Here is a 23,696-nt window from a genome sequence, read left to right on the forward strand (position 1 = left end):
GTAGGACAACCTAAAAAGTTAAAGAAATGACCAAATTAAAAAAAAAAAAAAGAATTTTTCCTTAAGAAATACCCATTCACCTGTTTTCTGTTGCTGTGACAACACCCGAGAAGGGAGCTTATGAGGAGGAAAGATTTATTTTGACTTAGAGTTCCAGATGTTTTTGCTCACGGTTCCTTGGTCTCCTTGCACACATCTGGACCTGTGGAGAGGCAGCACATCTCAGTAGGAGCTCATAGTCGGGGCACGGAGGCAAGCAGGGCTGCTCACCTCAGAGAGCTAGGAAGCAAAGACAGGAAGTGGGGGCTGCCAATAACCTTTTCAAGGACACACACCAATGACCTAACTGCCTCCCGCTAGACCCCGCCTCAATGCTCTCCTCACCTCCCAACGGTGCCACAGGTAGACAATCAAGCTTTTAACGTAGACATTTATCCAGGCCATGTCCTACCAACTGTTTGAATATGAGTTATTGCGTGGCATTTGTGTTCACAGAAAGCACTGATTTGTCTTCATAATACTGTCAGTTTTACTTCGTTTAAAAAGGCAGGGGAGGCACTAACCTTTCCATCTCAATTCTTCACTCAGGAGTGTAAAGATAGAAATGGGAACTCAATGGCGGTTGGCTTGGAGAAAACAAACAGGTTGTTTTTGTTTTGCTTGTTTGTTTTAATTTTGTTGACAGGGCTCTAGATATCCTTGAAGAAATTAATCTATCAGTGAGTCGGAAAAATAAATTCAGTGAGGCAGCCTATAACAAATTGCTCAACAACAATCTTTCCCTGAAATATAGCCAGACTGGCTATTTGTCATCAAGCAACATAATTAGTGATGGATTCTATGATTACGGCCGGGTAAGTGACAGCATTTACTTGTGCTTTACTATGATTTTCCCTTTAATCATGATACCCTTGCATTGCTATTTTATAAACTCCAAACATAGTTTATATTTTTATAGATAGAAAAGCGAAAATCATCCCTTTAGCCTGGACTTCTTCTGGCTCTAAGATTCTGTGTTCTCATAGTTTTAACTAGGTTCTGTTTTACTAGTAGTTTAAGTCAGCTTGTTAGTTCAAGTCCAGGGACACCCACGACATACACAAACCACTGAGAAACTGCTCCACAAAAGCTCATTTTATTCAACAGTGAGTAATTTTGAAAGAACTACTATAACATCAGTACAAAGATGCTTCAGAAGGACGAAAACAGGAGCAGGAAACCTAACACAGAACATGGACACACGGGGCAGTGCTGACAGAGAGGGGGACCGGAGTCTTTGAAACATTCAATGAAACTCTTCTATATAAAGAACATTCTGATTCATTCACTCTGAAAGTACTACACTTCTGACGTTGCTGGCTTTGACTGCGTCAACAGAACAAAAAAGATAAAAGACCTCCGCTCCCATGGGATCAAAGGGAGGACAGCAAATGAGGTGGGTGGTGGGTGAGGGGGAGCAGAACAGAGGCAGGATGAGGGCATCTACAAAACAATGAGGTCATAAAGCAGAGAGTTGCCATTTTCAAATGGTGGTGAGGCATCCCTGAGTGTGGTATCTGGATAAAAACTTGGAGAGAGTAGGAAACTTAGCCTGGTAGCTATGTGGGAGAGAACTTTCTGGGCAATGGAGGAATAGGGACAAATGTGCCTGGCATGTCTAAGGAATAGCAGGGTGGGGGACAGCATAGGAACAGAGCTAACAAAATGGAACAATAGAGATTACTCCAGATGGGTAGAGGAACCCAGATCTTATGATTCTTGAAGACCTCTATGAGATCAAGACCTCAATCTGAAATGGGAAATGGGGCAGGATCTCTTGTAGAGTGATAGAATTTCTTTTAGTTTTAGAAGACTAAAACAGATTGTTTTGAAAAGATTATGAAAACTATCTTAGAATGGAATGGAATCTATAACTTGATCAAAAAGATTTAGAAGTTTATCTAGTCTGCCCTCTTCTCTCAGGCTGAGAAAATTACCCTCGAACCCCTTCTGTGCCCTCCCACTCTCAAGCTGATAGCCTCTTTTTCTTTGATTATTATTGTTACATACATATATATGTATGTGTATACGTGGATGGATGAATGGACAGACGGGCAGATGGATGGATAGACGGACGGGGAGAGAGAGAGAGAGAATTTGCTGAGTCCATTTTTGTTGTTTGTGGGTATATGGTTTCAGGGCTGATCACTCTGCACTGGATAACCAACAAGGCGGCTCATCCCTAGGAGAGCTTAGCCCCCTCTCTCCTAGCAGTCATTGGTTGCCTGTGGTTCTTTGTCTAGAGGTATGACCCCATGAAATTTCCCCCCATTTCTTCTGTGTTAGCGTGTCCATGAGTGTTTTGCCTGCACACATATATGTGAACCATGTGTGTTGCATGCCTGGTGCCTGAGAAGGGCAGAAGAGAGCATTAGATCTCCTGAGACTGGAGTTACAGACAATTGTAAAATGCCGTGCAGGTCCTAGGAAGCAAACCTGGGTCCTCTTCAAGAGAAACAAGTGCTCTTACCTCCTGGGCCATCTTTCCAGCTCCAGCTTCCCTTTAAATAGGCCCACAATTTTTGAGGAATCAGTTTCAGTTTATGGGTACTTTTACAGGTAAAGTCCTCCCTGAAGCGTGTAGATAAATTCTGGGCACAAATACTTCCAGGGACTGTGATAACAGCTATAGTATGGAGTAGCTGAGGGTAAGACAGCAAAGAATGTGGGTGAAAGGAGAGAGTGTCTGAAAGTTTCTGGCTCCTGGCTCTGATTATGTATAGAGATTATCATCTATCATCTACCTGCCTCTATCTATCTATCTATCTATCTATCTATCTATCTATCTATCTATCTATCTATCATCTTGTCTGTCTTTCAGTTATCTATCTGCAGTATGTGTGTACATGAATGAATCAGACTCCTCAAACTGTCAAGAACCCTTTCTATCAGCACTCATGTTTAAATCATAACACATGCAGAAAACCCTCTTTTGTGCTTATCTTACAGATATCTTACATTATCTTACAGATAAATCCTGGCACCAAACTTTTGCCATTAAAGGAACTCTGCTTACAGGAGCTGAATGATCAACGTGCTATTTTATTAGTCAACAGTAAATCTGACATGTGAGTCTTTGGGGGTAGGGGTGCTTTTAGGTAAGGAAGCATGCAGTTTCTGTTTATAAATATACAAGAATGTAAAAGTTAGCAGTATGGTATCTTCCCAGATGTATCTAAAACTGAAAATAAGGGCTGGTCCATAAACTCAGCCCAACATGGAACAACCCGTATTTTCCACTGCTTCCATGTTTAACCATTTCCAGTAGATTAGGAAAAATAACCAAAGAATGTAAAATGTAGACAATATTGACAAGTTTCCAGAAATGTGTAGTGGCATGTAATCACCACCCATCATTTTTCTTTAAAATAAATAGATGGTAGAGCTAAAAATTAAAGCATCATAGAAAGGAAATTACAGGGTCTCACTCTGTAGTCTAGGCTGTCCTTGAAGTCACAGATATCCACCTGTCTCTGCCTCTAAAATGCTGGGATGAAAGGTGTGCATCACCACACCTGGCTTACAATTTTTTTGCTTTTTAAATTGGATTGCTTATAGCACAAGTTGGCTTCAAACTCCTCTTGTAGCTGAGGATAGCCTTGAACTGCCTCCATCCCTGAGTGGTTTATAGGCATGTATCATGAGGGGTGATTTATGTGGTGAAGAGGATCAAACCCAAGACTTTGTGCATGCTGGGTAAGCTCTCTGCCAGCTAAGCTACAGCCCCAGCCCCAGTTTAATATTAAAAAAAAAAAGATCCTGTGAATCTGTATATCTATATACTACCAACACAATATATATATATGTAATGCATATATATGTGTTACATATATATAAAGCACATATATGTGTTACATATATATATGTATGTTATATATATATACATATATACATATACAAGTATTTTCTGTTCTGGCTTGTGAAAAGTTTTGACTATATTTTTGTCTTAATAAAAATTTTTATTTTTATTAAAATTTTTAATTTTATGCTTTTATGCTTTTAAAACTCTCTTTTATGCTTTTAAAACTGGTATGGTGCCATTGAGGATCTTCTGCAAATATGACTTTCCCAAGGAATCTGTTTTATAGGACAAAGTTAGTTCTGACAAATTTTAGTTTGTATCTAACTCCAAATGTATAACCTTTCAGTTCTCCACCTCCATCTATGGAGGATAAATCATCAGATGTTGGCTATGGACGAAGCATTTCTTCTTCATCTTCATTAAGAAGGGCAAGCAAAGAGAAATCCACGTAAGGCCATATTTTATCAACATTCAACTAACCCTCCTAGAGATGAAAGATTGAGGATTTTGTTGTTAGAGTTTTAGATTTTTGGCAACTCAATTCTTTTTCTTATGGTGATACAGCTGCATAATTGTTTTGTAAATTGCTGTGGTAAAGATCTCTGGGGGAAAATTAGGGGTGGAGGACCTGTAATTGAGGTTGAGTTTCCCTGAACTGTGGATGGAATAGTCCCTGAGTGTTATAATGGTGACTGAATCCAATAATAATGGGAGAGGAAGGACCTTCTAATAATAAAATTATCTTGTAAATGTAACCTGTTGCCACTGTTAGCATGACTAGAATAAGATGTGTTCCTTTCAAATGACAAAAAGAAAAATAGTCTTCGTTTTAGTGCTGGATTTGGGTCTCCCACAGAAGAAAAATCAGAGCCGACGTCAGGACGAAACACTGTCCTTAGCAGAGGTACCACCAAAGAAAAAGGTTCAAGGTAAGAAATACACTGTTTTATTCTTTCCGTTACAATCATGGCTACTTGTAATTATGCAATAAAGGCCAGAAAGGGAGATAGAGCTTTTGTTTATCCTGTGCTGGGCATGGAACCCTGGAGTCTCCATGGTAGGCAAGGGTGAGCCACAATCTGGCACCTAAAAGTTCTATTTAATAGCCGCCCCTCAGGTCTTGAGTAGCTTGGTGACAGAGAATTTGCCTAGCAAGTGTCCTAACTCAGGTTTGGGCCCCAGCACTACAAAAGAAGTTTGACTTTGAGACCTATGCGTTGAATGGGGTCAAAACCCTGGGATGTAAAATTGTCTGTTTTTGTTCTGTGCTGTCTTTGACAAGTGTACCTAGAATTTCTCCTACCTTTAGAGAAGTTGGGCTATCTTGGTAACCATTATCAAGTACTATGGTGGTTTCCATTTTAAAAGGACAGTGGAGGCAGCTCCTGATGCCCCCCATTCTGCTCCATCGGGATGGGAGGGGCTATCTTCTTCCAGCAGGCCATGTACCTATGTCCTTTCCTGATCACACTCTCTCCATCTTTTCCTGGCTGTGTCCCTTACCTTTCAGGACAGAAGCAGTTCAAAGAGAAAGAGACAGCCCTTCTGGTTGGAACGAACACAGTGTTCTTTGTGCTTCTTTGGGTTATGTACTCAAAATTCCTATTTGGGTCGGGGAGATGGCTCCATGGGTGAGACACTTGACTAGTACAAATGAATACCTAGGTTTAAGACCCAGTAGGACATAAACACAGCATGGTGGTTCACCCCTACAATCTCAGCACTCAGGAGCTGAAAGCAGGGGCATCAGAAGTTCGAACTCATCCTCGGCTTCACAGAGAGTTGGAGGCCAGCCTGGGCTACCTGTCTAAGGAAAAGTCGGGGTGGGGGAGAAAATGGTTTGAACTGAAGGAGTTTTTGATTTTTTTCTCAAAATATTCAGAAGGAAAATTGATGTGACCTTTAGTTGATTAGTTCCTTTTACATTGTGTGGTTCGTAACAGGTAAAGATAAATAACTCCCATCCCTAGTTGGAAATGTAAACCCAGCACTTGAGAATTACTTAACTTGGATGCTATTCCTGCCACAGGTTAGCCCCACATTCCCAGCTTGTTTGAATCTGGAACAAACTAAGTTCCTTGCCAATTAGGTAATGAATGTTTCAGTAAGATCTGCAGCTTAATCTTAATATTGTTGAGAGTCCAGCCTCCTGAACACATGATAAAAGATCTGTACCCGTGCATACGAGGATGTGGCATGTTTAGCTAAAGCAACAGTTTCTTTACCTTAAAAGTCATACACCTGTTTACATATCACTAATGACCAAGTGACACAATTCTGCTAAAAAAAATTGAAGAGTAGAACTCAGGTCATGCAGAAGGAGAGGGTTAGCAAAAGAAGCACTCAGAAACCCCGACCCCTTTAAAGCTATAGCTGGTTTTGAGGCTTGTCACTACAGGGTCCACAGCTGGGCAGCAGTTGAACTGAGGGATAGTAGACAGCCCCCACTGCTCCCACTCTGACCTTCCTGGACCCTTGGGACTTGGTCTTTCCATTCTTTTTGAGAAACCCCACCCACCCTCATCCAAGCATATTTGGACAGACCTCTTGATCTGCCCCCACTTGAGTGTGGGTTCCTCGGAGACTTGTCTGCCTTGAGAGTCGGGAGTAGGCAGGTGGATCTCTATGAGTTCAAGGCCAGCCTGGTCTACAGAGTGAGTTCCAGCACAGCCAGGACTGTTACACAGAGAACCCCTGTCTCAGGAAAAAAAACAAAAACAAACAAACAAACAAAACCAACCAAACAAACAAAAAGAATGTCCTTTACTGAACTTTCCCTTGGGCACTTATTAAGGGGGAAATTACTAAAGCTAAAAAATGTGAAGAGGAACTATTGGAGTCTGGACCATCTTCAAAGTGGGAAGCCTGAGCCTTGCCTGAGACTCTTGTACACTTAAGTTTCTGTGAATTCCTTGCAAAGGGGCTGTGGTGACCATCTAGGGAGATCTTCCCCTTCCTCTTAGAGGATGCACTAGTTGGTTTTCTGTTGGCTTTGAATCACCTGGGAAGAGGGAACCAACCTCAGCTGAGAAAATGCTCCAAGCAGATGGGCCTGTAAGCAAGTCTGTGTTCTTATCAGTGGTTGATGTTGAAGGACCCAGCCCACTGTGGACTGTGCCATCCCTGGACTGGTGGTTCTGGGTTCTATGAGAAAGCCATGAGGAACAAGCCAGGAAGCAGCATTCCTCCATAGTTTATGCTTCAGTTCCTGCCTCAAGTTCCTGTCCTGACTTCTTCCCTCTGTGATGGAGTATGACCTGAGAGATGTAACCTGAAATAAACCCTTTCCTTCCCAACCAAAGGTTGCTTTTGGTCATGATGTCTATCAGAGAAACAAAAACCACTAGCTAGGACAGAGGGTCACTCGTGCCTGTCAGTTCCTCTCAGTCCCTCTCAGTTAGTGTCATCCCCTGGGGTACAAATGACAGAAAAGACACCATCTAGTAGCTGGAGATACTGACAAAGCAATGATCACCTATTGGGTGGGGCCAAAGGATTAGGACCAGCTGTTTGGAGGAAGGGTGCTGAACTGGAAATGGATTCAAGGGATACACCAGGCAGTGCTGTTGTTCAAATCTTAGACGGTCTTTTAACAACAAACCCAGAGCCAGATATCAGGGTGAAAGCTGAAAGATCAGAGAAGCAGAACAGCCAGCCACTAGTTCTTACCTCTATGAAATCCTCAGTCTAAAGAGAGTGAGTTCCTGTTTCTTCACACCTTATATACTTTTCTCTGCCCTGCCATATTACTTCCTGGGATTAAAGGCGTGTGTCCTTCCCAGGAAAGGCATGAGATCTCAAGTGCTGGGATTAAAGGTGTGTGCCACCATGCTGGCTCTGTTTCTCTCCTACACTGGATCAGTCTCATGTAGCCCAGTGTGAACTTGAACTTACAGAGATCCAGACGGATCTCTACCTCCGGAGTGATAGGATTAAAGGTGTGTGCCACCACTGCCAGACCTCTATGTCTAATCTAGTGGCTGGCTCTGTCCTCTGATCCTCAGGCAAGTTTATTAGGGTACATAAAATATCACCACACGGTGCCTAGTGTTAGTCACTGAAAGTGCATGAAGAGCAAGTTTTTCCATCTACCATGCTAGGAATAATTGGTGTAAAAGCGAATAATAACTCTCATGCAGATGTAAGCGGAGTACTGTGCCCAGCAAAATTAAAGCTTTTAATTAACATGCTACAAAATTGCCTTTTGCTTAAAGGCAAAAAACCCTATGGAATTTGAGAGAGGGAACTTTCATAACCGTCACCACAGTCAGACTAAAAGATAGTTCAAACATCCAGAATCTTAACCCTGGCCTTCTCCATCGAGTCCCTGATACCGCAGTTCAGTCTTTGTGGTTGATTAGACTTGGTGGTGGTGTTTTTCTGTGGTCTTTGTCTTTTCAAGGTCTCACGATGTAGCTCTGGTTGGCCTGGAACTCACTTATGTAGACCAGTCTGGCCTTGAACCCACAGCGATCTGCCTCTCTCTGCATCCTGAGTTCTGGCAATAAAGGTGTGTACTGCCAGGACCAGTCAAGGATGACTTTTATGGGATCATTGGGATGTTACATCTGATACTGATGCTTTCCACCCAGCATAATGCTTTTGAGATGGTTCCGAATTATTTTGTACACTGGTAGTTTATTCTCTTCCATTCTTGATCAGTATTTCATTGTAAAGGTTTACAACTATATACCCATCTCTTATTGAAGGGCATTTGAGTTGTCCCCAGTTTTTTTAATTTTTAATTAACTTTTAATATAGCATACAAAATAATGAGCTTTGCCATGGCATTTTCTTAGATATGTGTCGTTGTATTTTGTTCTAATTCATTTCCCTCTCCTTACCCCTCTATGCTTTTCAGATTAATTCAGAGCATAGTTAGTATTTGGTCATTTAGTTAACTGGATGTGAGATTTTATTATTGTTTACTCCCAAAGGAAAGGGAAGGGGAAGAAAGAAGAAGAAAAAGTGAAAGAGGAAGAAGAGGTCATGGCAATGCCCAAAATGACAGAAAGCAGCCCAGACAAAGAATGGTACCCACCTCTTGACCCCGAGTTCTGCGTGTATGTGTTCGAGGTGACCAAGTCCATACTGCCCATCGTCAATATTAAGGACCAGATTGAGGCCCTGGCCAAGTGAGTCGCTCCCTCCCCATCTCCCTCTCCCTTCCTCTCTCTCTGTGTATACTTATTTCTGAGTCAGTTTAAAAAAGCTTCAGTGGTTTTCCTTTTTTAAAAGTTAATTTAGAATAAAACCAGCAAAATAAACCGCAGTGGTCGACGGCGCCTGAGCTCTGACTCCACAGCAGAGGCACAATGAATTAAAGGTGCTCTTCATGTCTGTGAAGCTGCATTTCTGTGAGGAATGAGAGCTGAAGTTGCTTAGAGACAAACGGCCTGTGTTTTCTTCTAGCTAAGCTGTTAAAAAGCATCTTTGATACGATCATAGAGAAGTTGTGAGTGAATTTGCGTTAAAAATTAAATCATTCCTTAGGTGTAGGGGGTATTCATCCTTTAAAAGCATCCTATTGTGGATTCTCTATAAACTCGCTCATTGCTCTTTTCAAAGCCCAAATAAGCATCTGCTTTTCTGATGGGTGTCTGCCAGTTTGCTTGCTATTTCTCTGGAGTGGGCTGTGTGCATTCTGAGAGCTTGCTGCAGGGCAGACTAGAGAACTCTGTGTAAGCCTCGGAAAGGGAAGTTGTCCTCCTCCTTCGTGCTAAAGAGGCCAAGGCCAGGGGCAGGACTGTGAGGGAGCAGGAAAGACTAGAAATGGGGGGTGGGCTTCCATGATTGACACAACCCAGCAGGGCGCCTTCTGGCTCCAGCAACAGCTGCAGTCTCTGTGGGAGCTCTGTCCACTCCAGGTGGGAGTCAAGTAGCAGTCCTCAAACTTGGAAGTGACAACTGTAAACCTCACAGCTGCCAGATCACCGACTTCCGTCAGCCACAGCCGGGGGAGAATGAGGGCGTGTGGCTATCGAAGGATTTCCGTGTCCTTGAGACGTGATGAGTCTCGCAGAGCTCTGATTCGAGTCCTGTGAACATTGGTCCGATGCCTCCCAGCACCGTGTTCCTAGCTGAGACTCTCCTTCTCGTTTCTGAATCACCTTATTTTCTTTTTCTTTCTTTTTTATTATTATTATTTTTTTTAATTTTTTTTTTTGGTTTTTCGAGACAGGGTTTCTCTGTGTAGCTTTGCACCTTTCCTGGAACTCGCTTTGGAGACCAGGCTGGCCTCGAACACACAGAGATCCGCCTGCCTCTGCCTCCCGAGTGCTGGGATTAAAGGTGTGCACCACCACCGCCCGGCCTTGAATCACCTTATTTTCAAACATGAATGGGTGATGACAAGTCGTGGCAGAGGGCTGTTCCACCACGTGACAGGCTGTCACGTGACGGGTGGATTGACAGCTCCGCTCCACCTCCCTGACTCATTGCTTACTTAGGTTTTGTTTAGCTTTGGGGTTTTCCTTTGTTTTGGTTTTGTTGCTCTGGTTTGTTTTGCTGTGTTTTGAGTTTTGTTAGACAGCATTCCTCATAGTACAGCCAAAGGCCAATCTTTCCTTTAAATTTTCAATTTTTCCGTTTTCCCCCTGAATGTGTTCTTAGTTACAGAGAATTTTTGGAGATGTGTTTATTGACATTATCCTACGAGATCCTACTATTTGGGGGGGAACCTCAAAAACAAAGTACCCCAATTTCTTCATCTCCCACCCATCTGCTACCCTCCATACATTTCCTCACCTCCCACCCTCTCTTACCCCTCCATACATTTTTTCATCTCCAATCCATCTGCTACCCCCATATGTTTTTCTTCTTTCTCTTCTTCCTCTCTCCTTTGATATCAGTATTATATAATACCATATCTTTCGTCATTGAAAAGATAAATTTTAAATGAAAAAAATTATGAAATTTATACTGCTTATAAGCCCAGTCTTCAGGAGGCAGAGGCAGGAGAAGCCTCAGGGCAAGGCCAGCCTGGGCCACATGCTGAGATCTTATCACGAGAGAATAGGTATTGCCCCCCCCCATGACCCCACTTGAAAATGTCCATAAGTCTAGTGGAAAACTTGACTAGGTTCCTCTTGCTTTTGAGCTGAAATGCCTTGGAAGAAGAAAGCCCACCAGATATTAAATGCCTTCACATTCAGACTAAAACACTTAGCACTGTTCAAGAATAAGATAAAGCTTTAAAGTTACATTTATAATTAGTGTGGTAATCATTTGGCTTGTGTTATACCCTTTGGGATCTTAGCCTTCATTTTCTTTTTTGCACTGGATTAAATCAGCACGATTTTAGTTTATAAATGTATTTGTGATTGTCTCAGATGATGATTTTCCCCAAAAGTACATTTTTTAAAGTAAACAAAAAAACAGAGGAAACATAGTTTTTACATGTCTAATTGTATACATAATCATACATAAACCATCTAAACTAAGTGACTAAAACTGTTTTTTTATCTCAATGTAATGGGCACAGGTATGTGGCAGATAAAATGGGCGGTAGGATTCCAAAAGAGAAGCTATCTGATTTCAGCTGGGAACTTCACATAAGTGAGCTGAAATTTCAACTGAAATCCAATGTCGTTCCAATTGGATATATCAAGAAAGGAATCTTTTATCATCGAGCTTTGCTTTTCAAGGTATTTAAAGTGTTTTTGTCTCATTTTCCATTAGATTAAAAAGTTTTGTCTTTATCTCATCAGACTGAGTCAGTTGCTAACATTTAACTGGACAATATTAATCTTTGCATTTATACTTATTTAGTTTTAAATATTTGTGATTTTTATATATGTACATACACATGGATAAATAATATCAAATTTTCATTAAGTTAAAAAAACAACTTTCTAAATGATATGAACATTTACACATAGAATAACACTGGCACGTGAATCAGTGGTCCTTTTAGGGAATGCAGAGGATATCATCTAGATAGCAAGAGGAAGAGAGAAAGAGAGTGGGTATAAAGTTGAAGGCCTGATGTAAAGCATCAGATAAGTCTGCCCTTCATCCTAAAATGTGAGTAACCACTAAAAATTGTCAGGGAGGAAGAATGTGATTTTGAAAGACCATTCAGGCTGTAGAGGGGGAGATGAATTAGAACAGACACAAACTAGAGACAGGATGACCTATTAAAAGATGTCTGGACAGTGAGTACAAGTGACTCATACTATGGACACGTTACTCTGTGTGGAAGAGAATGAAGCTGAGAAGACTTTGGATATAACAACCAAAAGGATTTGGTAGTTGCCTGAGCGTGGTAGGGGAGAATGCCTGGGAAGAGCAGACTGACCCCATGTCCTGGGAAGGGCAAGCAAAGAAGACAGCCCCCTTCACTGAGACTGAACACTAGGGAAGTGTGAGGCTTAAGAGAGTGTGGTCTTGATCCGCTGGGTAGGAACTGAGAAAACGCTCCCAGAACATAGAGACCAAATGATTAAGTTCCGTCCATCTCCCAAATACAGAGTTCTCTATTAGTTACTTTTCTCCTTTCTGTGACCAACTACCTGGCAGGAAGCAATTTAAGGGAAGAAGGGTTTGAGAGTTCAGTCCATCGGGGCATGGGAGGTATGGCAGCAGCAGCTGGTAACACTGCACCCAGGGTCAGGGAGAGAGAAAAATGCTGAAGTGAAGCTCTGTTTGTTCTTTTTCTCCCCTTTATGCTGTCTGGGACCCCAAGCCCTTGTCCTTCTTCAGTTAAAACTCTTCGAAATTTCATTACAAAATACCCTGAGGCATGTCTACTAGGTGATTCTAAAGCCAATGAAGTCAACAATGACTTCATTATCAGTTTAACAACCAAACTCAACATTTTAAGTGAAAATATTCCATATCTCATTCTGAAAGACTCATGGGCATCTCATGACGCAAACTGTACTTAGTTATATTAAGAGTCCCCCAAATCTTAGCAGTCCTATTATTGTTCAAAAGTCCAAAGTCTTTCCTAAGAGTCAAAGCAATCTCTTAACTACAATGCCCGTAAAAAACATTTTCAAATTACATAATTCTACCATATAACGTCACAGAATAATCATTGCCATTCCAAGAGGGAGGAACAGGAACATAGTAAGAAAAGACTGGGTCAAAGTATGACCAAAACTCAACAGAGAGCTGGGTATTGTGGCTCTTAGCACTTGGGAGGCAGAGGCAGGCAAATCTCTGAATTCAAGGCCAGTCTGGTCTACAGACTAACAGGTAGGACTATACAGAGAAATTTGTCTTGAAAATCAAAACCAAAAACCTCAACAGGGAACACAGCAATTCCTACACCACCATGTTCAGCATCCAGGGCTTGTAATAGAACCAGCTGGGCTTCTGAAGCCCCGCCCCTCCAGCTCTGTCTCTTGCAGCACATGACTGACCACTCTCTTGGACAAGCTGTATTCTATAGCTGCATCTTTCCTTGGCCGATGGCCCATGGCCTTAGCATCTCCAACATCTTGGGGCCTCTACTTGTGTTGGTTTGAATGAAAATGTCCTCCATAGGCCCAAGGGGAGTGGCTCTATTAGGAGGTGTGGTCTTGTTGGAGTAGGTGTGGCTTTGTTAGAGGAAGTGCGCCACTGGGGGCAGGCTTTGAGGTCTCAGATGCTCAAGCCAGGCCCAATGTCTCAATCTCTTCCTGCTGCCTGAGGATCCGGATGTAGAACTCTTAGCTACCTCTCCAGCACCGTGTCTGTCTGAATGCCACCATCCTTCCTGCTGTGATAATAATGAACTCAACCTCTTAGCTGTAAGCCAGACCCAGTTAGTTGTGTCCTTAGAAGAGTTGTTGTGGTCATGGTGTCTCTTCACAGCAATAAAACCCAACTGAGACACCACTGTAGCTTGGGGTTTATCTTCACAGGTTTCCACATGGCACCTCACAATAAGTCTTCCCTCCTCAATTAACCTGTCTGGAAATGCCCTCAGAGATGTACCCAAGGTGTGTCACAAGTAGACAAATACTGTTAGCCATTGTCTTAGTTAGGGTTACTATTGCTGTGATGAAACACTATGACCAAAGAAAATTGGGGAGGAAAGGGTTTATTTGACTTATTATTTGATTGTGGTCCATGACTGAAGGAAGTCAGGACAGGAACTCAAACAGGGCAAGAACCTGGAGGCAGAAGCTGATGCAGAGGTCATGGAGAAGTGCTGCTTACTGGCTTGTTCCTCATGGCTTGCTCAACTTGCTTTCTTATAGAACCCAGGACCACCAGCCCAGGGGTGGCCCCACCCACAGTGGGCTGGACCCTCCCCCATCAATCACTAATTAAGAAAATGCTCTCCAGACTTGCCTACAGCCTAGTCTTATGGAAGTATTTTCTCAATGGGGGCTCCCTCTTCTCAGATGATTGTAGAATGAAACTGTCCAACACATCATCCAAGTCTCTTCTGTTTTTTCTTCATGAATTTCCAAGGGTAGGATCTTCACTTGCCCCTAAATAGTGCCCAAATGGCTAATAGTCACAGATTCCTGCATCCATACCTTAGATCTCTCAATTCCAGATCTTTCTATCAGATCACTTTCCAATTAGCTCCATGTGAGAACCTTATGGGCACTGTGTTAGCTTAGTTGCTATAACAAAACACCACAAGGCAGGAGATCGTATCTCTTCCTGTTTGCCTGTTTGTTTGAGACAGAGTCTCTCTTCATAGCCCTGTCTATCTTAGAACTCATTCTGTAGACCAGGGTGGCTTCGAACTCACAGAGATCTGCCTGCCTCTGCCTCCTGAGTGCTGGGATTGAAAGCGTTCGCCATCACACCCAGCAATTCCTGTTTTTGTAAGGGCAGTAATTCCTGGGGAGGGAGGTCTGACCCTATGAGCCTCTAAGCCTAGTCACCTCCCCAAAGATTCACCTCCAAAAACATTAGAACTTAGGGCTTCAGCATACAGATTTGGGGGGCACTCAAATATTTGGCCTCTAACTCCTTATGCCAACCTGAATTCATTGCCTTCATATGTTACCTGGGTCATGCAATTAATTCCTCAACTTTCCACCCCTGACATCCTGAGCATGGTATTCAGGAATCTTTTACCCCCTCCACACGTGTTCTTCATCCCGTTTTCTCCCAGACTGATGGCCCTTGATTGGCCTTGCTCGCTCTGCCCTTGGGCCTTCTGGATACACTGACCAACGACTCGCTCATTTCCCTCCTCTCCTGTCTGTCTCTGCCTTGCCGGCCAGCCTGGACCGGTTGCCAGGCCTGTCTACTCTGACATGCAGGCTGCAGAGCATGACATGGGTGTCTGCATTTAGGAGCAGGTGTCCGTCCGTCCTGTTCCAGCTCGTCACGGACATTCTCCTGATCTCTCCAGCAGCTAAGCCCCCTCTGCTCCCCTTCTTTCTGAGAGCTGGAGACCTTTGTGTGCTCCTCATTACAGGGAAGACAGATGTTCAGACACAAGCTTGTGCACTCACTCACCAGCTCACAAGGATGTGTGCACTCACTCACCAGCTCACAAGGATGTGTGCACTCAGTTCACCAACTCACAAGGTTGTGTTCACTCACTCACCTTTTCACAAGGTTGTGTTCACTCACTCACTTTTTCACAAGGTTGTGTTCACTCACTCACCTTTTCACAAGGTTGTGCTCACTCACTCATTAGCTAACAAGGTTGTGTTCACTCACTCACCAGCTCACAAGGTTGAGTTCACTCACTCACCAGCTCACAAGGTTGTGTTCACTCAATTCACCAGCTCACAAGGTTGTATTCACTCACTCACCAGCTCACAAGGTTGTGTTCACTCACTCACCAGCTCACAAGGTCACTGCACATAGGAGGCAGACACTTGATTCTTCCTTTAGGTCACTACCTGCAGTGACCTTGGGAAAGTACTGGACTGCAATGGTACTTTTTCATCCTGACTGACAGCCCACAAATAACAACATGGAGACGTATTATTAAGTATGAAAGTTTGTCTTATGCTTAGGCTTGTCCCACTATCTCTTATAACTTAAATTAACCTGCTTCTATTAATCTACATTTTGCCACATGGCATTCTTTCATTCTGTATGTCCAATTCCCTCTGCGTCTCGTTGGCATCTCTTAATCCGTGTGCCTAGATTCCTCCTCCTCTTCATCTCCCTCTCTCTCCAAAAATCCCACCTGTCTCTCCTACCTAACTATTGGCCATTCAGCTCTTCATTAAACAGATCACAGTGACACATCAGTGTAAACAAATATTCCGAAACACTTGACCTCAGCTTCACTCTGTAAAATGGGGGATGGTAATCTATTGTAGTGACTTAAGGTGCTTTGACAGGAAATAAGAGACAAACCACTAAATGTTACCTTGGAAAACATCACACACATACATGGTCTTTGCATCCCACTGGGTGATACAAGGGAGTCTATTCATTCATTATAGTACAGCTGAAAAGTTTTAAATTATTTTAAATATATTTTAAAAGGAAAAAAAAAGAAACCTCCAAATCAGGGGGAATCAGGGTACCCCAGAGAGATTCCTGCAGTGAGGTGGTTACAGAAAGCCAGAGAGCTAGTTGTAGTTGGGGGTCTCCTTGGGACTACAAGGGTGATAGATTTTGATGCCGTTAGTTCTGTGGTCACTGTTTTCTAGGCCATCTCCAGCTACAGGACAAACAATATCAACATCAGAACCTAAGAGCCCTGGAAATGACCACCAAGTTTCATCATTTGGGTCTTTTCCGAACTATGCAGTCTGGTGCAGTCATTGCATATTTAGTTAAAATATTAACATACCCACTATGAAAACAATTCTGTTCCCCTGGTGCTATTTAGCCTTTGCTGAGTACTTACTCTTGGGATTTGGCACCCACTAATTCATCACACAACCGTGAAGCTACCATGATTCTCCCCAGCTCACAAAGGAATACATGGAAGCCTGGGTTTGCCAATCCCTTCGCTTAGAGTCACTAGTTGGTAAGAATCTGGGTTAAACTGAAATGCAAACCAAGGCAGCCTAACCAAGCTCTTCTTTTCATTATAGTACAGCTGAAAAGTTTTTTTAAATTATTTTAAAGATACTTAAAATGGGGGAAAACCCTCCAAATCCAGGGGAATCAGAGTGCTTCAGAGAGATTCCTGCAGTGAGGTGGTTGCAGAAAGCCAGAGAGCTGGTTGCAGTTGGGGGATCTCCTGCCCCGTGGTGCCTTCCACATCTCACGGCAGACTGGCTGGAAATGGGACTTCCTTCAGTCTCTCCGCCTATTAGAGTCAAAGAGCAGCCTCGGATGTGGACAGACTGGTGGGTCCACGGGCTGGATCCCTGGGATAGCTTCCCTCCAACCACCCCATCTATCCGTCCACTCCATTAACTGCCTGAAGAGTGTCCTTTCCCAGGACACTGACACACACTGAGTCTACAGATGGCATGCTATCAGGGACAGCCAACGCTCGGCTCCTACTGCACTGGTCTCCATTTTCCACCTTCCAGTCCAACATTTTCTTTGCATGCCTGTGTTCAACTCTCTCCAAAGTTCCGTCTCCCACTAAGGATCTCTTGCCACCTGCTTGCCTACGGCCCTGAGCCCCAGGTGTCTTGTTCCTCCCTCAGGCACTGGCTGATAAAATCGGTGTGGGCTGCTGCCTGGTGCGCGGTGAGTACAGCCGAGCATGGAACGAAGTGAAGCTGCTGAACGAGGGTCGGAAGGGCGCCACTGGGAGCCTGCCCCCACCCGAAGAGTTCATCGTGGACCTCATGTTCCACCCGGGGGCCCTGCTGAAGCTCCGCAGCAAAGAGGCAGACCTCTACCGCTTTCTCTAGTCACCAAAGGAGCGCAGAAGCGCTCCAACCGGAAACTGTCTCCACGTGCTTTCTAAGAAGGGCACTCGCTGATTTGATCACTTCAAATAAAGGAATTGGAAATGGTTTGTGTGTCGAAATAAGCTGTGGGCGCGACTGTGAGGTGGTGTTTTGGATTCCAGGCTGTGGAGTTCAGGCATCGGTCAGGGCCTCCCTCCCATGCTCCCCCATCCTCACACAAGGTTATCGTGGGTGAAACCGTTCAGCCCTCCGAGTTTAGGAATCGTCAATGAAGGCATCGCACAGCGGCTTCCTGTGACGGAGTGGGCTTGTCACCGTCCCTCTTGGTATCCAGATGAGTCAGATGATACTTGGTTTAAATAAACTCAGTCACCGTGTCTGTCTTTAAGATTTGAGACTAGTATTTCAAAGTGCTACCTAAGAGGTTTTCAGTAACTAGACAATAGGTTTCTCCTGAAACGGTAAGCCAGATCAAGCCGAACTGGAAAAGCAAAAGAGCAGGTATATTTGAGCAAAGCAACTCCACAGATGGGGCTGAAGAAGTCACGTGGCGGAACTAAAGCAGGAAGCATACATACCCTGTAGGCTAGGGGGTGATGATGTGTCCTCCACAAGCTGGGTTTGTGTCCGAGTATGGTCAAAAACTGAAGCTGCTGTAGCCTCCAAGAATGCAGAACTGGGCTTTGGGCTCCTTTTCTTTGTTGGAGATTTTCTGAGAGGTCAGGGTTTGGAGAGGGCGGCGGCGGTGTGTGTGTGTGTGTGTGTGTGTGTGTGTGTGTGTGTGTGTGTGTGTGTGTGTGTGTGTGTGTGTGCTTCTCAGTCCATGCAGGAGTGAGCTGGAGGTTCCAGCCTAATAATTTCTAACTTCATTGTTCATGTTTGTTTGCTTTTTATTATTTGACTTCTATTGATTCTTTGTGGATTTCACATCATGCATTCCAATCCCACCCCTCTCCCTGTCCCCTCAAATTTGCCTTCTGCCCCTGAAATCTCCCCTCCAAAACAAAAGCAAATTTAAAAGGAAAATCAAAAACCAAGCAAAAGAAAAAAAAAACACAAAAAGGAAAAAAAAATCTTGTCTTGAAAACTGTAGTGTGGCTGTTGAACTACACAGTTTAGCCTTTAGTTCATTCATCTTTACTTGTATTGTACCCATTTCGAAAAACCCCCAGAGACCACCAAGGAACCTGTTTCCGATGCAAGCACATAAGGGTCCTTTTATTGTCAGGTTCAACCTGGGCCACCACAGGGCAGATGGAAGGAAATGTTGTGGGTGGCCACGAGCCCAGGTGTAGAGAGATTTTATAGGGAAAAACCACAAGCTGAGAATTACACGTTTGGAATTGGGTAGAAGGGATATAGGGCAAGGTGATTTTTTTGCAACTATTGGTCTAGACTTTCAGCGCAAGGCCATATCTGAAACTATTGGATTGTACTTTTGGCGGGAAACCACAACCCACTGAACAGGATTATCTGGACTGCTCCGCAGGATTATCTAGATAGCTTCAATGGCCATAAACCACAGACAGAATATCCACAGGAACATACTGCCCTGTATCTGTTCAAGTTGTCATGGCACATTCCTGAGGTCCTTCGGGAACTGAGTACAGCAGGTGGTCTGAGATGGTGGCCCTACCCTAAGATGGAGTCTGTATTGCCTTCACACTTGCAAGTGTTCATTGCCATGAATCATCGGTGTGGCTGGAGGCCTCTGGCTTCTGCCTTGCCACCAATCATAAGCTCTCACTGGGGCTCCTCCTGGACATCCTGCTGTCCTGTGTCATAGAGATGCTGCTGTTCTGGACCTGCAGGTTCATTCCCTTCATGTGCTCCAACAATTCACAGATGAGGTGGATGTTGGGGTGGACCAACGCATTGCCCTGGTTCTAGGCTTGAGTGGTAGCTGAGCTGGTCAGACCATCAGCGCTTCCTTATCACCACCATCCAGGCGAGCTCTCCAGCACTGCCTTGGTTAGCTTACCCAGTGCAGCCTGCAACAAGGAGTGGGACCAGTTTTCCTGCTCTAGGAACCTCAGATCTGGGTCACCCACACTCACACCACCAGGGCCAGCTCCTCTGCTTTGTCCAGGCGAAGTGCAGGTCTCTCTCTCTCTCTCTCTCTCTCTCTCTCTCTCTCTCTCTCTCTCTCTCCTCTCTCTCTCTTTTGCTGTAGAGGGCATTATGGGGAGGGGAGACAGGGTCATCTTTCCTGCTCTCAGGCCCTCAGGACTGACTCACCAGTGTCCCCAACAACAGGGTCGGCTCTAGAGTGCTGACCAGGAGGGGTGCAGGGCCTGCTCTCCTGTGTGCTGCAGCTGGAGAGGGGCAGGGCTGGTTCTCTCACTCTCATGACCTGGGGGCCAGCTCTCTCTCTCTCTCTCTCTCTCTCTCTCTCTCTCTCTCTCTCTCTCTCTCTCTCTCTCGCCTGCTGGTGGTAGCAAGGGATGGGAAGGGGGAGGGCATCTTTCTCTCACTCATTCCACCATATGGCAGACAGGGGTGGGTGGGTGGGTGGGTCAGCTGTCCTGCTCTCACACCCTCAGGGTCTGCTCATCTGCATCCCTGATCACAGGGTCAGCTCTAGTGTGATACCCAGGTAAGGTGCACGCCTGTGGTGAGGGGTGGGGCCATCTTTCCCCAGTGTGTATGTGTGGGGGAGGGCAGTGCAGCTCTCCCCTGAGGGGAAGGGCCAGCTCTCCTGCTGCAGTATCCAGTGAGGGCAGAGCCTGGCCAGTGAAGGGCAAGGCTGGTTTAGTATATCATGGTTCCAGTGACTCCTGTGATAGCACTGGTCAGGGACACACCATTACAGACTCCATCTGCAGGATCATGAACTCAGACATGGCTCTCAGCAGCATTTTGGGTGTGGCTGTCACCATGGCCCTGGTGACAGCACTGGCCACCCAGATGAGTATGGCCCCAGTGGCAGCATGGCCCACGGGCACCAACATGGGATCAGGTGGCTGACTGGGAACCTGGTCATCCACACTGCCCTCAGTGGTAACAGGAACCACAGACATCACCTCAGACCCTGGCTGCTGTAGGGCCATGGACCCAGACATGACCCTTAGCAGCAGCCCTGGCTCAGATGACTCCATAGCCCCAGGTGGCAGCACAGTCCATTCAGATCGGCATGGCCCTTGGACACTCTTATGGCCACAGGTTCCTGTCTAGACCCCAGGCATCTGTGTGGTCGTTGGTGGCAACATGGGCCAGGAACCTCAACATACACCCCAGTTGTGGTAGGACCATGGACCCAAACACTCTGCAGCAGCTGGGGCCAGCACGGGCCACTCAGATTGGCACGGCCTCACTGCAGCATGGCCCTTGGATGACATGTTTTCAGGTGGCAGCCCAGACTACAGGGCTCTGCAAGGCCCTCAGTGGCAACAAGAGCCACAGATATCAACAAAGGCCACATTTGGCTGTTTCAGGGCCTTGGACCAAGACCTGTCCCTTGGCAATAGCCCAGGCCCAGATCACCGTGGGCTCAGGCGGTGGCAAGCAGCCATTCGCATCAGCCTGTTACTCACCACCCTCACCTCTTCAGATCCACCTCTCTCCCCAGCCCACATCCTGTATTTGGTTGGTGTCCAACCGCCCTGCACCAGGGCTCTTGGTTGGGACATAGGTGGTGCTTGGTTGAGTCCCTGATGGCTTTTCTTCTCTCACATGCCCAGGCCTAGAAACCTCAGGTGGCACTTGGTATGATGATGCCAGGAGCCATCTGTGTCCTCTGCTGGCTCAGGCCTGGGAAGAGTCAAGTGGCCACCGGTTGATCGTGCCCCCAACAGACCAAGAAGACAGGGTATTTGTTTATTTTTTTTAACTTATCATTAGGAACACTGTTTAGAGACTAGGGCAATGGCTGTGATGGTTTGAATAAGAATACCCCCGCCTCCCTCCTCCCGGCTCATATAGTTGAATGCTTGGGCCTTGCAGAGTAATGCTACTTGACAGAGATTAGGAGGTGTGGCCTTGTTGGAGGAAGTGTGTCACTAAGGGTGGGCTGTGGGGTTTCAGAAACCCAAGCCAGGCCCACTGTCTGTCTCCCCCTACTGCCTACGGATCCAGAGGTAGCACTCTCAGCTCCAGCATCATGTCTGCCTGCATGCCGCCATGCTCCTGCCACGCTGATAATGGACTGAACCTCTGACACTGTAAGCCAGCCCCAATTAAATGCTTTCCTTTACGAGAGTTGCTGCGGTCGTGGCGTCTCTCACAGCAGTAGAACACTGAGTGAGACAATGCCTCCTCAGTGATGAAGCTGCTTGTCACACAAATGCGAAGACCTGAGTTCAAACCCCTGGCAAGCACCTAAAAAAGCCACCACACTACTGTAACACAAATTGCTAAATGGTCTTATTAATAAAAAAAAAAAAAAAAAAAAAAAAAAAACCAACCCAGAGCCAGGTATTGGGTTGAAAGCTGAAAGTTCAGAGAAGCAGAACAATCCAGCCACAGGTTCTTACCACTAGGAAATCCTCAGCCCAAGAGAGCTACTTCCTGTATACTCATGCCGATATACCTTCTTGTGCCCTGCTGTCTTACTTCCTCTCTCCGCCCAGCTGTATCATTTCCTCTTTCCACCCAGCTCTATTACTTCCTGTCTACAGACCTCCAGTCCTCTATGGTTAACTAGTGCTAGGATTAAAGGCCTTTGCCACCACTGCCTGACCTTTATGTTTAATATAGTGGCTGGCTCTGTCCTCAGATCTCCAGGCAAGCTTTATTTGTTAGAGCACAAATAAAGTATCACCACACACTACTACTGAGCATGATGCATAAGATTAAAGTCTGGCCTCCACACTCATGCATGCATATACACCCCCACACACAAACACACAAGCAAACTAGCACGTTTTACTTAATACTGGGTCACCCAACATTGTTTTGCATTAATATAACTTAAAAATTACAAGATCTGAGGGAAAACACTTATATGGAGTAAATCTTAGATGAGAATTGCATGTTTAGAAGTGAGCACAAAAGGGGAGGACATAAATACCCATTTCAAATGGTAATGCAGATGAGAATTATTAATACAATGACTCTCACGAAGTATCTATTTCTGATAAATCTTTTAAGTCTGAAGTTTATCTGTATAAAAATTTTCCTTATGTATTTTAAAATGGGATTGATTTTAGAAACTATGATTAAGAATGTTTTTCAAAAACCAGTTCGTGGGGACGAGGGCATGGCTAAGTAAGTGCCCTTGCTTTGCAAGCATGAGGAGCTAAGTTTGAATCTGTAGTGTTCAGGTAAGAAGCAGGGAGCTGGAGACATGCTTAGAACTCACTGGCCGGGCAGCCAACCCAACACAGCCAGCCTCGGGTGCAGTGAGAGACCCTGTCTCAAAGCACTTAGGCTGTGAGTGACAAAGGATGACACCAAGTGTCCTGCTTTGGCCTCTGAATGGACACGCACGGGCATATATGCACCTACACACTTGTGCACACATATCACACTGTGTACCTGAGTACACACACTCACACAGAGGCACAAATCCGTAATTTTAAAGCATATAATTCTTTATCCCAGAATAAGCTTCTTTATTTTTTTCCAGTGGCATGGTAAATTATATTTATCATACAATTTAATGAATTAGAGTATGGATTATAGGGCATGAACCCATCTCAGCATTTTTTAAGCCTGTTTTGATCCAGCAAACACTTGAGATGGATTACGGAGATTTATAAAGTGTAACAAGATGAAAAATGAATGAAGAACAGAAACACAGGAGAGAGTGCGAGGCCAGGAATGAGCTCAGCATGCAAATGCGTCCATGAAGATGGTGAGGGTGAATGTGACTCCACTCCAGGCAGCCACTGAAGAGACAACGCTGTCTGTTAAGTGACTAGACCAGGGTCCACCAGCTACCAGCACAGAGGACCTTCTCAGAAGGAACAGAGATGGGGATTTCTCCTTCTAAAGCTTCCCTGAGATAAGCAACGTAACAGGAAGACACCAGTGCCTTACATTCTAGAAATAATTTCATAGGCTAGTGGCCAGACGTCTACTGGCCACTGTAGCTATGTGAGTGAGCTAACAGTTTCAAGCGGAGCCATTTTGACAGGCCCAGGTGGACGTGTGCTCTTAATGTGGTGCTGATCAGA

The 23,696-nt window shown here is 44.8% G+C and overlaps 1 protein-coding gene across 4 annotated transcripts in view; it reads left to right on the top strand.

Moving 5' to 3' along the window:
• Nucleotides 1–17,685, top strand: part of Armc3 (armadillo repeat containing 3) — an 87,455-nt gene extending 69,770 nt beyond the window's left edge. For 2 of the 4 annotated variants that reach the window (XM_037205997.1, XM_037205996.1), the window contains exons 13-19: nucleotides 686–854; nucleotides 3,010–3,107; nucleotides 4,188–4,289; nucleotides 4,663–4,770; nucleotides 8,779–8,976; nucleotides 11,325–11,487; nucleotides 17,371–17,685. In XM_037205997.1, coding sequence (XP_037061892.1) covers nucleotides 686–854; nucleotides 3,010–3,107; nucleotides 4,188–4,289; nucleotides 4,663–4,770; nucleotides 8,779–8,976; nucleotides 11,325–11,487; nucleotides 17,371–17,580 — 1,048 coding nt within the window. In that variant the 3' untranslated portion in view covers nucleotides 17,581–17,685. The remainder of the gene's footprint in view (nucleotides 1–685; nucleotides 855–3,009; nucleotides 3,108–4,187; nucleotides 4,290–4,662; nucleotides 4,771–8,778; nucleotides 8,977–11,324; nucleotides 11,488–17,370) is intronic. The other 2 variants (XM_037205998.1, XM_028870455.2) reach the window with 1 other exon arrangement.
• Nucleotides 17,686–23,696: the final 6,011 nt, after the last annotated feature.

The sequence above is a fragment of the Peromyscus leucopus genome, chromosome 5, assembly GCF_004664715.2.
Source record: "Peromyscus leucopus breed LL Stock chromosome 5, UCI_PerLeu_2.1, whole genome shotgun sequence".
In the NCBI taxonomy this organism is placed as follows: domain Eukaryota; kingdom Metazoa; phylum Chordata; class Mammalia; order Rodentia; family Cricetidae; genus Peromyscus; species Peromyscus leucopus.